The 18,268-nt window shown below is 34.3% G+C and overlaps 1 protein-coding gene across 3 annotated transcripts in view; it reads left to right on the top strand.

Moving 5' to 3' along the window:
* The first annotated feature begins 8,729 nt into the window (after positions 1 to 8,729).
* Positions 8,730 to 18,268, top strand: part of LOC123675629 — a 41,861-nt gene continuing 32,322 nt past the window's right edge. Inside the window, exons 1-2 of one of the 3 annotated variants that reach the window (XM_045611068.1) lie at positions 8,730 to 9,135; positions 13,877 to 14,005. In XM_045611068.1, coding sequence (XP_045467024.1) covers positions 9,046 to 9,135; positions 13,877 to 14,005 — 219 coding nt within the window. In that variant the 5' untranslated portion in view covers positions 8,730 to 9,045. Of the gene's footprint in view, positions 9,136 to 12,910; positions 13,143 to 13,876; positions 14,006 to 18,268 lie in introns of those variants that run through there. The other 2 variants (XM_045611067.1, XM_045611066.1) reach the window with 2 other exon arrangements.

The raw sequence follows: 18,268 nt of genomic DNA, 5'->3' as shown, positions 1-18,268 counted from the left end.
TCGTCATTTGCAAAATTCCAAAGAAAAATATATGAGTCCCCCAATTACCAATTCGAATTGACGAGTCATTTCGTGAATAGGATCCAGGGAGTAACGACCTCTTGCAACTCTCTTTATTTCAAAACGATTAAAAATATTCCGGATAAACTTGGAATCCACAATTTCATGACGTCTCTCTGGGCGAGATAAATTCATCAGTGAGTAATTGAGGTTCGGTATACAGCCACGAGCCGTTGTTGCTTCGTTTTTTCCCCTTGTCAACTATTAATAGGGACACATCCATTCCAACATCCGAATCAAGACGCCTTCGACGTCGCCTGTCTGCTCCACAATTAACGAACTAGGGGTGACGGGCATTCCAGAAAATTCCCCATCTACAGACATATTTAGAACCGTTGCAAGCACAGAAAGATGCAGCAGCGCGAAATGAGCGATTGAATCTATATTTTGAAATTTTTCAAGGGTACCCGACAGAGTTTCTTTTCACTGCTCCAACTGCTTCCGCTTTTTCATTCAGGACCGTTCTCATTAGCAGCTTCGGGTTCGTTATTTTCGATATTGTGGAATCACCAAGGAAAAGGTTATAGGTGTGGATAATATTTTATGATTTCTCATAAACATAATGATTTCTTAATTTGGTGAACTTGTTTGGTTCCTACTGCTTTTAACTACTAAACCAAAGAGTTAAGTTGAATTATTTTCTAGTACTAGATATTTCAGAGGATCAACTTCAATCTTGATAGTGTGTGTACTATTTCATATGATTTAAAGTTAAATATCAATGTATGCAAAACATTCTGTTTTTACGAATTCTCGTCAGTACTCTATAGTTAGGGATAATCTCCAGGTGTGTGTTGGTAGACAGCATCTCACCTTATGTGATGGTGTGAGGAATATAGAGGTCGTTTTTGGTTTTTGTAATCCTGTAGCGGGTATTTTGAAGAGTGCACTTCATCGGTTGAGACTGGTTTATGGGTATCGTCGTTTCTTGACTTTCAATGTCAGTAAAACCTTAATTGAGTCTTTGATAATATCCCTTTCTGGACTACTGTGATGAGGTTTATGGACCCTGCATCAGTTCCTATGTAAGTTTTCGTATACAGCTTGTACAGAACTGGTGTTGTCGTTTCATATTCTGTTTGAGGAAGTTCGATAATGTTTCTTCTCGTAGTATTCGTGAATTGGGGTGACTCTTCTGGTCCTGTTCCACGCGATTCTGCCGATACTTTTCCAAGGCATTTCGTCACCGTCCTTGCAGTGCCTAAAAAAAACAGCTTTTGCATTATATTAAATATATACTAACTAAGTCCTAGTTGCTTGTTATTTCTCTTGTGATTCTTGGGTACTATTTCAGTTGTTGAGATGATAATTGGAATAGTTTTCATTTATATCATTCCACCCTGGCACCTTATCTGAAATTCGAGATCCCTGTATTTTAAATTTTTTTCGACCTACTTTTGACGCATGTTGTTGTCATTTGTTGTTGCTACGTCGATGAATAATTCTGTCTTTTGATGTTTATCGAATAGTTATATATCTGGTCTGTTGTGAGGGACTGTTTTATCAGTCAAAACTACGATCCCAGTACAGTTTATAGCGTTCGTTTTCCAGGATGGTCTCCGGTTGGTACTTGTAGTATGGCTCTTTGTCAGAATGAATTAATTCTAATATGGTTGCCAATTCTTGGTATAGTATTTTTCCTACTGCATCTCTTCCCCCTTTTCATACATTTCCAGCAAACATTTGACACCCTCCCGTGATATGTTGGATTGTCTCATTCATTGAACACCCATATCGGCATCGATGGTCAGTAATAAGTTCTATCCTTCATGATATGCTCGCAGTAATTTCTCGTTGAGATAACTTGATCTTGGATAGCTGAAATGAAACCTTCCGTTTCTTGATACATTGCACCTCATGTGAGCCAATAGGTCTATGCTTCTATGTCGACATGATCCTCATTCACTTCGTTGAAATGTATTCCATAGAGGGGCTTCTCTCTCTATCTTTGAAGTTTTTCTTGGATTATCTGGTGGTTGTATGAAAATTGCTCCTTGTGAAGTTGCAAAGGTGTTGATTCGTCAGCCTCACACAGTATTTTGTAGAACTGTGATATAATTGCTTGATCTCTGAAGCATTCCCGTAGGCTTTCTATCTGCCCACGAGAAAGTCCCATGATTTCCTTCAGACCACTGCATCTTTTCTTCCTCGGCAGTGTTGTCCTCTCAATGCTGCTTTTCGGATGGTGCTTGTTTGCATTTGTCATCAGCGTTCCCATTTTGCATTGCAGGTTTTCCATGTCTGTTTTGCTACATGGAACTACACAGAATGAGTATGTCAGAATTGAACATTCATATTTATTAATGGCTAAGTTATTACGTCGTTTTTCATTCTTTGGTGATTCATTTGTCGGTTCTGTTTCATTTCGGATATTTGTAAAGATCATCCGACTTCATTGCTTCTATTTCCAGTCCATTTGCAAGAGTAATGAGTTCATCTTGAATTGAATTGAACAATAATATCATATGAATGAAAAGTATCATTTTGAATGGTAAAAATATTAATTTTTTCTAGAGTTCTGAAACCATGAAGATGTTTTCACTTGGCAGCGGCATTGAATTTCCAGAGAGACTTCAAAATTTGAATTTTACCTGATAGTGAATTTCTTATTGATTTATTTGACCTCTGAGAAATCTTTCACAAAATCGTGAATTCCCATCTAGCCACTGCAAATAGAAACCAAGTCTTAATTTACGCAACATGCTTTCCCTTGTTTTAATCCATCAGTTCACTATCACATTTATTGATTTATTGTCAGTTCACAACATTGGAAAGACTATTCTTATTAACAAGAGTGTAACGTAATTGATACTGTATAATTGTAGTCTATAAATCTATCTTTGTAAATCATGATTGTAATGCATTTCTCTCTTTGTGATCAGGGTAAAACTGTTACTTCCTTCGGAAGAATGTGCAGGAAGAAATTGCTCATGAAATTACACTTTTCCTGCTCACCAGGCATTTAACTGATGAATGTTCTCATTAAACTGTTACATTGGAGGAAAACTTATGAGATATTCGGGAATTTGCTGAGAATGAATAATTGGTAATATATCGAAAATATGATTTGAAGAAATATTAGATCGATTTGGTTTGATTGATTGAAATCTTCAGATAAGAAAAAGTTCTGAATGATACTTCACAAGAAAATGTTTTTTGAATACTTTGTTACACATAAATTTTCTTTAAAATAAGGTACAAAACAAAGAAGCTTATCAGCAACAAACATCCAATGTAATAACTGAAAATATTGCTATTTACTTCCAGAACTAGCTCCAGAAAAAAGTATCACTCAATGATTATTGGAAAACAGCTTCATTGAAAAACCAAAAATGTAATGATGGATATGTCGAGAAAAGAACTTGTAATGATTGCCTTATGCTCTGCATGGGCCGAATAGAAAGCTACTTCTGGAAGATATATCAAAGGAATTATACATCACTTCTTATTTTTTATACGAATCATTGAAAACAAATTCACTTATAGAAAAAAATTGAAATTAACACTCTCACTCGGAGTCCCTGAGGAGCAGCAATATTGCTGCTACTCGATAGGACATTCAGAATTTTGGATATCATTCTTGATAATTCTTTTCATAACTTCAATAGTACTTCAATAAGTACTATTGAAGTTTTCATGGTTTATTTGAGGAAATCATTTTGAAAGTTTGCAAAATCCCTACGCCGTTGGTTCTGTGGTCATGGGAATACTGAAATTTCTTTCTCGAGTCTTCTTCAGTTTTTTATGGTCCTGCCTAAGCGATCATGATGAAATTTTGCAGCTTGAAATTGTTTTACATCCAAATGCAAATTTTCATCTCGACCAAAAATGTAGTTTTGAAATTACAATAAAAACACAATTTCTGATGGCCAGTTTACGAAACTCTTAGTCGGATCATGTCCATTAACGACATTCTTAAATTTGACCATGAATTGGTCATCAGTGAATCGAACCTAACGCTGTGTCCTACGTGAGCGAATTATTGCGAGCGATTAGCTCGACGCGACCAAACGCGATATATCAAACATTGGAATATAATAGCGCTGTCCTACGTGCAGTCGTATCGGTCGTAAAACTGTTTCAGCCGAATTTCGCGCTCTGTCGGCGATCAAATTGTTTGATATTTCCAAGCGGAATACGCGCGAACTTCAGTAGTTCTTGTTGATGCAGGCACGTTTACTTCGACCGCTCTACAATGAATGATTCAAACGAAGTTTTAATACTGGCTGTTAGAAATTCCAGTATACTCTGGGACAAGACTGATAAAAGATATCATAATCGACTGTTGGTGGATAGAGAATGTAGAATTGCCGATGAACTGGGGGAAACAAGTGAGATTGACAAATTAACTATAGTATTATATACACTGGGAGAAGTGTTTATTTGATATTATCGAAAATGCATTATAGTTAATGGATCATTTATTGGATCTATGGTCAAACAAATATTAGTTTCATGGAAATAAATAATTTATTTGAAATCCCACCAATAATCATCATTTATTATTCCACTTCATTTATTTACGCATAACTTATATTACTAATGCTGAAGAAATATCCATTTGAAGGAAATAAATATAGTTGAGGTTAATATATCATTGAGTAATAATAAATAAACCTTATTTATATGTAATACGTAGGTATCCATGCAGATTGAAAAAAAATATTTCAATTCAGTAATGGTTTACGTATTTCTTAGATTTTTTTTTATTGTTGCTATATAGTCAAATGTTGTAGGAACTGTGGAATAAATTTGGAGAAGTCCTTAATTGTTTATATAAGTGGTGAAACTCTCCAAAATTCATTCGTTCCAAAAATATTTAATTTGTTGGATTTCTCTTTCTTTCTCCATTTTTCTGCGTCTTACAATTAGCATTTTTGAAGCCACATTTTCACATATGAATAATTTACGTTTTCTTGACCACCTCATTATATGCGTATGACAACGGACTGATCTTCCGCAATGCACATTCCCAACCCAACCCAACCATATTTATGTCGCGTCGTGTCGCGTTTGTAGATTTCAACGTAGGACAAAAAAAGTCGCGCTGCTCACATCGCTCGCGTAGTACATAAAATTGGCGTCGCTCGCGTCGTAACATTAGTCGCTCACGTAGGACATAGGGTAATTGTTTAAGACTCTTTCCAGTTCATGATATAAAATAACAGATATTCCAACGATACAGCGATCTATTCAGGAAACAAGACCTCAATGAGTGTTCTCTAAGCTACGTGATTTTCACGGTGCATATCGTCCTGTTGTGACGGATGACAACTTCATGAATTTAACGTGGTGATTGCATACAAAATGAACCGTAGGCAGCCTAGAGCTGAAAGTGTTCTCTAACAAGAGTATGAACACGTAAATCCGTATTTAAAATGGAAAATTTTCAGATCTGGGAGCTAGGAGGTCCAATTTAGAATGAATAGCTGTGTCAAAAAGCATAACTGTCTCATCTTGCATATTTAATGCTTCAAGAAATCGCTATTGTGATCTGGCATGGACATATATTTTCATCTCTTCTTAGGTGATGGCGAAGACGCTATTACTATGAATAATTGTTTGTCATACCTGCATCAATTTCCTTGTTCTATGAACTAATAACCGATTATAACTGACCGTATCTCAAAGGTAGCTTGATAACAATAACAAGGCCAAATTTTATTTTAATTCCGATCTCTAACTCTATTTTCTATAGAGAAGAAGAATCATTATTCTGATTTAAAATTGATTTCCATCAATGTTATATGTGAGTAATGATACAGCTTTATTGAAAAAAAAAGATATGGTGATGTTTTTAAGTGGCTTAAACCATTATAATCGATGCTGAAACTCATTGCACGTGCTATGAAGACTCACATATGTACATATACAATTGTTACTTATACTTTTTAATACAAGTGTATAAGTACAAGGTATATACAACGCTGGCAATTTGGGATTGATATTAATATAAAATTTTCAAATCGTTGTTGCATGGTACCCTCAAATACAATTAATTGTGACCAACGTGGTCGAATTACAATAATGACGTTCCTATGAAAACATCACAAAATAAAAATACCGTTTTCTACAAAATACAAACTGAGAATTGAGATAATCAAGGCCAAATAATTCCTAACAGGCATACTTGAACCCCTTTTCCCTCAAAGCGGTTTTGGAAAGATAATTATTCAAATGACCCCACCAAACCATATTTATTTAAGTAATAAGAATTTGTTTCAGTTCCTCGCATTCGAGAACTACTCTATCGAGACGTATCTTTGCCAATACTGTTTATATGATTAGGATATTATTAAAGTTTTTACTAAGAGCATATTTAAGTACGTCTATATGGCACAATAGGCCAATGTACAGAGAACCATGTTGCGTACAATGACAAAATCGCGTTCGAGTTAAAGGTTGACTACCTTCTATTTTTTATTTGTTAATTGATTTGGATGCGTAAATACTGTTATTGAAATATCCGACATTCACTTTTTACTTGTTAATTATTAAATGCTAATTGTTATTTAATGCCACATAAATGCACTCTTAGTTGAATATAGTATATTTCACTAACAGTGTAATACTTACGAGATTAATACAATCTGGCAAATAGAAAATTTAGGATGCATATCGATCGTACCAGGTCGACGATCAGGAAATTGAAGCCGGAGTTCCACAAGGATCGGTGATAGGACCGCTGCTGTTCAACTTATACATGGCAGACATACCAAAAATAGAAGAAAGTAGAATGCGGAAAACAATTACTAGGCAGTTACATATAGACTTAGATAAACCTATGGTCAATGCATCGAAAACAGTTGCAATCTACTTCGGAGGAACAACAGTAAAGAAAGAGAAAGCAGGAAACGTCAAAATAGAAAATCAGACGATAAAATGAAAAAAGGAAGCGAAATATCTTGGAGTAATACTCTAGATGAAAGAACTAGAGAGAGTTTTAACTAACAGAAAAAAAGCCAAGGCAATTGTACGGGAGACTGTAACCGCTGCTCAACCCTGAAAGTAGTAAACATTCCTAAGAAAATAAACTGAAGATAATAAAAAAAGTTCTAATACCAAGCATTTCGTATGCAGGAGTAATTTGGTATAATACGAAAGACAATAATAAGGATCAGTTCCAAAGTACGCTAAATAATCAGAATAACAATTTTTTACTGGCATTGGCTTTTGTCATAAGTAGAGACGAATCGTTGTACTATTACGTCATAAGCAGCATTAGTGTAACAAGAGTTGACTATCCACACTTTGAAAAAGCAAAATCTTTGAATGGACTAGTTTTCATTTTTTTGTCGAGGATTGATTCTAAAAATTTAAGTAAAATGAAACAAAAATGTGGAAGAATCATTGAAATATCTCTAGAAATGAAAAAGTTATGGGACTTTGAAGTTGCGCTTGGAAGAATAATTTCATTGTACGCAGCGTCTAGTGTGTGACGTCACGCCACTTACACTAGGCGACTGGTATTCGCAGAGTGCTTACGAATTCATCGGTGTACAATCACTTGTGCCGTTCGTGTCGTGTTTTGTTCGTTACACGATGGCTGAAATAAAAAAAATCCTATAAATATTGTATTGTGCCTATGTGTGCAAGCGCGACAATTAAAAACCCCAATAAATTGTTTTTTCATGTACCAAATGACATGAATCAAAGGAAGAAGTGGTGCAAATTAATGAGGCGTGACTTAATTGGACCTAAAACTACTTCATATGTGTGTGAAGATTATTTTGATGTAAGTACCTATCAGTACTAGCTGTCTATTTCTGATAATAAAAATACTAAGGTGTAAGTTAGTTTGAAATAAGTTATTGAATAAAAATAACTAACCTAACCTATATTTTTACAAGCTTTTAGTAAACTTGCATTGTATGTTTGTTTCATTAGATCAAATCTTACAAGTTAATTTTGACCCACTTCCGAATAACTTGATATGTGGCAGTTGTAAATGATTTCCGTGAGAATGCATTATGATTTTTTAAAAGAAGGAGACTTCGAAATGCCGGACAAGTTTTGTGGTTATGGTCCGATCATATTCAAAATTCTTGATATCTGGGTGTTTTTGGGTTCGCAGATTATGAATTCACTGTATGTAGAAGGGGTTTTGCTTTTTTGAGTTCATCTATATAGGTGTCTTTCCTAAGAAAACGCCATTTTACGCAAATAATAATAATAAGACAAGTTTTGTGATTATGATTCGATTCGATTCAAAATTGGTATGAGGGGGTTTTCGGTGTTGGAGATTATGGTTGTTTTGTCAAAATTTGCAAATTCAAGATGGCGGCTCTAAGATGGCCGACGAGTTTCGTGATTATGGTTCGATTCAAAATAGGTATGTGGGGGTTTTCGGGATCGGATTATGATTTTTGTCAAAATTCGCAAATTCAAGTTTTTAATATACATGTATTGTCTATGTAGGTATCTAATCTATCTAATTTTATATCGTGTGATCGGAAAAGGTAGAGTTATAGGTAAACTCTTCCTATTCCCAACACTACGTAAAAGATTCAACTTCCCGCTTGAATATCATATAAATTTGTAAAAAGTCACAAAATGATGATATTTCAAAGTTATTATTTTCTTTTTAGAGCACTCAAATAAAAGCTCGTATTTTTTTTGTTATAATTTTAATAGAAATGTATTTTTTATTTAGTTTATAAGTATGTAGGTACTTTAAAATTGGAATTTGTGACAAGTCACAACATTGAAGTACCTACTTTGATAAGCTACATTCAATATAAATAATATGCTTTATTACAGGTTGAAAACGACACAGAAAATTTAGTTAAATATAGACTGGTTGGAGGAACATTGAAGTTAAAAGTCAACTTATGTCTTCATAAATTTGACTGTCAAAAGGCAGTGAAACCTAAAAAACAACAAGTAGCATATGAAAAAAGACGTCGAATTGAATTCCTTGAGAACCTAATAACAAAAGAAGTACCGTCGACTTCAAGCCCAGCAACTTCATTCCAATCGTTTGAGATGATTGAGTGTGATAAAATGGAGTTCAATGAAACAGAGGATCTGGAAACAGAGGATCCGCTACCAGAGGACATTACATTCACCGAATCAGTAAGTCATGTAATTTCTTTATAAAATTTAAATTTCTTCCAATCCAAACCCCCTCGTTACGCTTATGCATGTAGTAAACACAGCAGTTTTTAATTAACTTCGCACACTAATTTTCGATTTTTGTTCACTTTTTTTTTTGGGCATTTTCGGTATAACAATCGAAATAAGTGGATATTAGGTATCAATTATCAGATCCGATTATTCGAATCAAATCGAATCAAATGATAAGCGAATAATATAAAATAAATTACATATTGAAAATTGTATCTATTAAAGTCAACACCTTATGGCGCCTTGTATTGAGACGTTCCGCTGAAATATTCTATTTTTTGTGCGGTAAAGTTCACTTCGTTTGTTTGCGAGTGAACGCGGTAAATTCGGAGAGCAGACTCTACATAAAATGTAATTTTAGATTGAGTTTCCTGTGAAATTCATTCGTATACAATTCAACCTCGGTAAAGGAGGTCTATTTAAAATGGCATTTGATAAATTTTTGATGTAAACAGACGAGAATATTTCAGTAAGTATTTCTTGATTGGTGCACCACTGGGGATATTTTTAGGTCAACGCCGTTTTGCGTTACTGTCGCTACTTAATTTTATACATCATGAAGCGCGATTGTTGTTCACAGCCGAAGTAACGCCATCTTCCTTCGGTTTACGGATATTCAGAAGGAGTGAGCGACGTGGAGACTATTTCAAGAAAAGTGATGAATAGCATTCTATTCCGGTTGGTTTCTTGTTTACAAATTATTATTAAAATGGATTTATAGCGCCGGGATATATTTTAAACTCGCACGTTTGACTCGAGTTGGTTGAAGTAAATTTAACATATTCACTTATTGTGTGATTGGTAGGCTCCCTCAATGCAGTTCAGCTGTTAAAGAGCAGGGAATGAACGCTCTTGGTAACAGACCCTTTGTGTTTTTTCACATCTGTCTCTGGGTATATCGAGAATGCATAACCTTCCACCCTGTAGTGCACGTGTAATTTTTCCATTATATGGTGTGGTAGGAAATCGGGATCTGTTAGGCACGTTTATCAATGAATAGTTGCGAATGCGCTCAATTCTCGATGTCGATGTCTATTTCTATCCGATTCTTATTTTAAAAATGTCACCGGCGATGCAGGTGTGAAACTCGTATTTCCTAATTAACTAGCTATCACAATTTTAATTTTTCACCAGTTTAAATAGAATGCATTTATAGAATATTTAATTTTTTTGTTGAATGTTCAAGTCAATCTTTTTTGACACATCCAATGAATTCAATGTCATTTTGAAATATCTAGAATATATACAAAAATCCAATAAAAAAAATAGTCCGTTCACCATCCTGAGTTTATCGGAAACTATAAGTGTACAAATATTGATTACTATACTGCATTGATTGATTCCCCCAGTTCGAGAACACGCACCATTAATTATTGAATAAAAAAATCATGAAAAAATATTGGAAAATACCTATTCATTTCTCAAAAATTTACCGTATAGAATATTCTTGTAACAAAATCCTAGCTCTGGTAGTTTCGGAGATATGAATTTTTGAAATTTTCATTCGGTTTTCGGAATTCATGGCCCTGGGTTCGAATTCCGTTTCTTACTATTCTTTAAAATGTTTTGATAATTGATAATTCTAAAATTTTTTTGTCACATGAGCGTGGAAAATGTAAAATTTGCTGCGATTTTCATTTGGACTGTCGAAAATATGCGCGAGATTCATAAATTGAAGGGTTATATTTTCAAATCCAGAACCAAAAATAAAATTCCTAGAAAAACCTTCCATCCGTTATCGAAAAAATTTTTTTGGAAAAAGAGCTATTTGCGTTAAATCCATTAGGGTTTTATTGATAAGATCCTACTGAAATTTGGATGAATATTTGATTATTTTACATTATATACTGTTGTTACGGATATCTTAGGCAATTTTTTTATTTTTTGCTTGAACTTTCTATGGTTCTGATAACCATCACAAAAATAGTTACTATCACTATCACACTATCGTGTGTACTATCACTCTGAAGATGGGCCTGAAGGTGAGTGTCTAGTTATTTAATATCAGAACGTGTCTTAAAAATCAATTAATTAAGTGATTTCAGTCTAGACAATTTTATTTTCGCGATAGACTTTCGTTATATTAATGTAAACCAAACTTTAGGATGCACGATTCCGAACATGCCTATATGTTGTGGGTCTATGCAGAGATATGTTAATTATGAAATAAAAACGTTAAGAGGGATTACCACCTCGTGGTTTTTCGCGTATCAGTAAACTTTTGGTACTAATTTATTTCCCCTTTGGCGCTCGTGAGATGACCAAACTTTGTATGGTGCACATCCACTTAATCTTTCTTTTTTTGAAGAAAAGAAATGGAGGGCAGCACTCTTCGACGACTTTCACGAAATTGTTATGTTACCTCTTCTGTAATGATTTTTAGTATGTTTTTTTTTCACGAATATTTTTGAAATACATCACTGCTTTATACAAAGTACATATCATCAATTTTTTTGCGAAAAGCGAGAAGTTACCGAAATTTATTTTTTTTTTAATCACAAATTAAAAATATTAACTTTCTTCCATGTAGTTTATTGTTCAAAGAAATTATCTAAAAACCTAATAACAATCAGTGATTTGTGAGAAGAAATATCTCTAATTTTGTTTTGAACTAAGCAACCACGTGATGGTGTTCCCTCTTAATCTTGTACTGTATTTGTTCGTATTGAGAATAGTATAAGGATCGAATTTCAATTATTAGTCATTTGTTTATATTAAAGTGGCGAAATTGTCCCTATACCTACCATAATTTATCAAATTCCTGTTCGACGATTCTGGCAACTGGTTCTCTTCAAGTTCACATAAGTGAAATTTATGGGTATAAGCACCAATATTGCTACTGTTTGCACGAATCACTGAACTTACTAAGCAGTTAAGGAACCATTACAATCCAGTGGCTCACCCAGACATAAGCATTGGGGGGGATAAAGAAAAAAAAAATTCAAATTTTCCTTCTTTTGAAGAAGTTTTCCGAAGAAGTTCGTTTACTCATAATAAGATTGTGATATATAAGGTTGTTAGATATAATGGATATTCCTCCTGTGGGCGGATAAATCCCCCTTATCCCCCCTTGGGTACGCCCATGTTACAATCATTTCATCATCAGTCATCGTAATTAAATATTAAATCAACTTTGTTGGCTTTGTCCACTATTAAACACAAATCTTTCCATATAAATACCCACGAAATATTGTTAACATACAGATGAAGCTAACCGAGTACGCATCAAAGCTTTGGCGTACCCAGACATAAGCAAAGCATAAGGGGGATAAAGAAAAAAAAATGATTATTCGTTTCCGATGTCCTTTAAATTTACAGACACTTCTTGAGATTGATTTTCAATGCGAGAATTTCGGAGCTTTTACTTCAGAATCTTATTAAATTTTAGCTCATTGTTATCTTTTATCATCAATTTGGCATTTATAGCCTATAAGTAAATGATGGTTATGCCAACGACAGCCGGATCAGATCAAGCCATTTGAGGTAACCGTTAGTTGATGAAATCGTTGATTCAATTTTTACACAATCGAATTATTGAACGTTTTGACTTATAATGGATATTCCTTCTGGGGGGATATCCCCCCTAGACTCCTCTTGGGTACGCCACTGCTTCAAAGTAGTCAGTTCGTTAATTTGACAAACCAAGTGCGCAGCGTGATGTTCTAGACTACGCCCATTTCATATGACGTAACAGTACAACGTTCGCTCAGTCGATTGTGTGCTGTTGTAAGGTGAACTGGAGGACTTTGTGAATAGATTTTCAAATGGCCAATCCAGTAACTAGAAAGTCATGCATTGTGCCAAAATGTACTACTACAACTATCAATTCACCGGAAAAACTGTTCTTTTATGTTCCAATGGAAGTCCGAATGCGAAAAAAATGGTTACAAGCCATAAAGAGGACAGCTCCACTATCCGATAGAAGCTCAGTTTATTGTTGCGAAGATCATTTCGACGTGAGTAAATTACTCTGATTATTTTTTCACATGTCAAAATCAGACATTTTGGTGATTTCAACTGATAGCAACACATTATTCCAGCCAATCATTCGGAATTATACTGATAAATACTACCTCCTCATCGATAATACTTTGTATACATTGAAACGTCAAAATTTCACCTTGAATTCGTCATTATTGACAGTTTGAAGTATATCATTGAAAATTGAACACAAACCGATTCAGTGCCATACAACTCGCTCTTCAAATCTTATCAGATAATTTTTATTTTCTTCACTCAAATTTGTTTGAGGCAAAAACATTCAAACTAACCGAATATAGATAAAATGGCAAACAAGTTTTCGTGGAAAAGAAAATATTATTGATTATTGGTATAACCTTTGACAGTCTATCATGAACAAATTAAAAAATTCTTAAATTCTTCCTTCATTTATTCGGTGTATAATTAAAATCGGGTTAGAAATAACCATTAAAAAATTGATATTAACGTTTAAGAGCCCGCGGACGCCAAACTTACGTCATGATATGACAGCTGAATGTACTCAATGTCTACTATAATGGCCAACAAAAAATTAACCGCCCATTCCTACCTGATCCTACCCCCTCTAATATGACATCCAGGGTCATTCAATAAGTGTTTTTCGTAATCGTTGGTTTTCTATACAAACCTTTACCAAACCGATCATACTGATCTGCTCGCGAAAGTACTTACATGTTTTTTTCTGTTTCAGATTGAGAAAGATATGAAGAATCATGTTAAATTCAAATTGGTTGGAGGTAGAGTTAAACTCAAAAAAGGAACAGTTCCCCACAAATTCAAATGTCAAGAAGAAGGCGACGATCGAAGCGTAAGTGAATTGGTAGGTTCATTCAAATTTGCACTGCAATCGAATTGACATAAAATACCAACGAATCCAAACAACTTCTTACTGCCAAATCTGGCGGAGGTGGAGGAAGTTCCATTTCATAAACAATAACTTTGAATTAGTGTATGTCGATCTAAATGTCCACAAATCCTTTTAAAAGGTTTAGCAACGTGAGGCTGAGCTTTGTCATGCAGTAGAATCACTCAATGGTGCCTATGCCCGTATTGTTCAGCTCAATTTCATCACTTGAAGTCGATACCATTCTTCAGTAATGGTTTCACTCGGTTCCAATAACTCATAATAACTAACACCAACTTGGGACCATATTCTCGACAAGTGATTTTTCAAAACGTATACGTACATTCAGTGTTCAGAGCACTGAAAGTATGAATACGTTTTGAAAGATCACTTGTCGAGAATAAGGTTCCTTGTCCACCCAAAAACACAGCATAACCTTCGCAGCATATTGAGTGAAAATAGCAAGGATGATTGCCAACATCCGGACCGGATAGGCACTGGAAGAAGAAGAAGAAGAAGATTTTTCTGGTAGGGCTACCTGAAGTAATTTGAATGAATCTGATGTCTGTAGTTTGCGTAGTTTTTTCTTAATAGCCTTTCAAAAGTGCACTGTTCTGTTTCACTAGGGATTCACGGCTTGGCTTGATTTTCAATCTCAAGTCATGTCAAATATTTATTTATCAAGTACTTGAATCATATCAAGCTACTTGATTTTTAGCAGTTTTATTGTGTAGTGTCACATCAAGAAAAAATGATGAAATGAGAAGGAACTTTGCAAAAAACCCTTATATCTATTAAACTCATTGTCTGAAAGGACCGAAAATATCAACTCTTTTGAAATAGAAACATAAATTAAATCACTGTAAATCATAACAAAATAAAAAATAATAAAAGACATAGTTTCCCAATATTGAGAAACAGAAGACACATGAGGCATCTTGTTAGAGCAGGTCTGGAAAATTTTCTTTCAACAGGAGCTCAAGATGCTGACGTTGATAAAAATCTTTGGTCATTTTGGCCAAGTTTGGAAATGTATTTCTGAAACTACCAAAATAAACCAAAAGATTTCATAAAAATGTGAAAAAACTACTAATAAATTAATGCGAATGCTTTCGTCCTCTTGGCGCTCGAGCAATCCCCTCATTTAGTCTAAGCGCGCACGAGATTGCAGAAATATATGCCGTGCGACGCGTGCATATCAAGCTCAAGTAAAGTAATATCAAGCAGCTCGATAAGTCAAGCAATTAATATCTAAAATCAAGTCAAGCTCGAGTATGTGATTTTTCACGAGCTTGATTTTCAAGTGAAGTAGTTGGTTAAAATGTCAAGCTACTTGGCTTGATGAACTCCTTTGTTGAACCCTGCAATTCACGAGGAAATAATTAACAATAATATAAAATTTATAGTGCTTTTAGTGTTTATAACGAGAAAACGCTCTGTACAATGAATCGGCTGCCATCCTCTATTACGGAAATGCGGAATATTTCAATCCGACCTGTATATCACGAACTATTTCGGACGCCTTCTCGATACGTCGAGTTTCGATTATGAAATGTTTACATTTTGTATCTGGGAGAAAGTCGGTTATTTTTATTGAATATTCGTCGTCTGATCGAGACTACGGAATGCCAAATTTATCGCTCCACCCGCTGCACCCTTCCTCCTCATCTCGAAATAGCTGCCTAAAAGAGGGCACTAGCCAAGAATAGTAGGTACCTACTCCTGTAGTTTCAACACAGTTCAATTTTGGATATCAGTGCCGTAGCTATTGATAATCTTCCCGTGACTCAACCCGTGCTATTGAAATATTTGAGGGGGGAGTTTCAGGGTCAATGGGAAGCTAGAATGTACCTTCTGCCGCCCCAAAAACACCCTTCATGACGTAATTGTGTGAGGATCGGTATATTACTTGGTTTGTTTGTGGGGGAGGGTACACAGCGCTGTTATGGAGTTTAGTTAAAAATTTATTATGAGTGTCGAATCGATTTCGTTTTTTACCTCATATCATAGGTATGGTCTATGTTGAAGTTTAATTAATTGAGCACAGCAATTCTGATAGAATTCTATCATTCTTCGTAGGTATCTATACCACTTGTAAAATACATTTCATATCATTCCCAACAGCTTTGTCTGTCGATTTAATTTCCTTGTTATATCTATGGCATCTGAAATTTTTATCAAATTTTAATGGAATTTGTTATGAGTATCCTGATCCTAAAACTACATTCTATACATGGCATTACTAAATAAGTGTTACAACCTTCAGGAGGCGATTATGCATAAAAAAATAATTACAGTTTCATAAATATTTTTTTTTGCAAATGCTTCGTATACCGAGATGCAGTGTGTTAAAATTAAAAAAAAATCAGTATATAAGTCATACTTTAGCACTTTTACATTCATTGTTTTAATTTTTAGGTATTGAAGTCTTGATAATGTGATGTTTCTAATTAGGTAGGTGTCTCCTGCCAAACTCGTCCAATGGCGTAGATTAGGGTTACGATAATCCTTTTCTTGAAAATCTACACCACTATCTTTTTTTTTGGAAAAAATGGTTATGGTTTTATGTGAAAACATTCCACTATATTTTTGCGTATTCGAATATGAATTTCCATATATGAAATCATCAGTCATGACGTATGCATCCCTTTTTGATTTCGAAATTTGGGGATCTTTGGGATATTGGAATACAAAAATGATCAAAATAACTGTGTCCGTAAAGTATGGAACAAATTCATTTTCAGCTAAACAGACCATTTCAAGAAATAATCCTGAAACACATCGATTGTTGATTTTTGATTTTAATTTACCTTATTTTAAAATAATAATGTAATATACAGGGTGAATTACTTTCGAGTAATGACGTCACCGTCATTTTTTTCAAATGGAACACCTCCATTTTGTCTCAATTTTCCGATTACTCTAGATGAGCTGATTCCAAAAATATATCACCTGTTGAATCCAATTGGTACAGGGTGGACAAAAATACAATAGTTTTGTGTGTGCTCATAAAGTTACGCGAAACATTCTTCATCAGTTAATTTAACAATGTTATCAAAAATACTTATTGTCCAGCGGCAATTGGTTTGAATGTAACACCCTGTAGTTTGTTAGATTAATAAAAATGTATAAAAATAAGAAATAATTTCTATCATATTCTGTCTGCTAGACCACAAGTACCAAACATGTTTGGAAACAGGTCATTTTTATTCATCTAAAAATGTAACAAACTACATGGTGTTACATTGAAACCAATTGCCGCTAGACAATAAGTATTTTTGATAATATTGTTAATTTAACTAATAGAGAATGTTACGCGTTACTTCATGAGTACACACAAAACTATTGTATTTTTGTCCACCCTGTACCAATTGGAATCAACATGTGATACATTTTTGGAATTGAGACAAAATGGAGCTGTTCCAATTGAAAAAAATGACGGTGACGTCATTACTCGAAAGTAATTTACCCTGTATATTAGATTATTATTTTAAAATACGGTAAATTAAAATAAAAAATAGACGTGTTTCAGGATTATTTCTTAAAATAGTCTGTTCAGCTAAAAATGAATTTGTTCCATACTTTACGGACACAGTGTATAATGGTTATTTTTATGATGAAATCACAGCAAACCGAGACTGGACGTTCAAGGCGTGATGGAATACTAACATTTTGTGATTATTAGTTCAAGCTTTGGTACCCATTCATTACCCCTTTGGCGCTCCTGCGATGACCGAACTTTGTATGGTGTACAAAGTTGTATACCTCATCTTCTTTCTCTTTTCGAAGCAAATAAGTTGAGATCAGCACTGTAAGACGACTTTTACGAAGTCATAATTTTATCTCTTTTGTAATATTTTTGGTAGGTTTTTTCCACGAATATTTGAAAAATATATCAGTTCTTTTTACAAAGTACATATCATCAATTTTTTTGCGAATTTTTTCACCAATCGTCAATTGAATATATTCACTTAACTCCAGGTAGATCATTGATAAGGAAATTAAGTGAAAACCCCATAAAAATCTGTGATTTGTAAGAAGAAATATCTCTAATTTCGTTTTGAACTGAGCAACCTCGTGGTGGTGTTCCCTCTTGAATTCGAAATAAAAAGTTCTATATTATATAGCAGTCGTGGAGAAATGACGTTTTCAATCAGTCATAATCTGTTATCAGTTCCTCTCAAAAATAATTCGGTAAGACTTCACCTGTCAGGAAAGCTCGCAAAATCAAAACATAAA

This window comes from Harmonia axyridis, chromosome 3, assembly GCF_914767665.1.
Source record: "Harmonia axyridis chromosome 3, icHarAxyr1.1, whole genome shotgun sequence".
NCBI classification, from domain to species: domain Eukaryota; kingdom Metazoa; phylum Arthropoda; class Insecta; order Coleoptera; family Coccinellidae; genus Harmonia; species Harmonia axyridis.
This window is presented reverse-complemented; position numbering and strand designations above follow the sequence as displayed.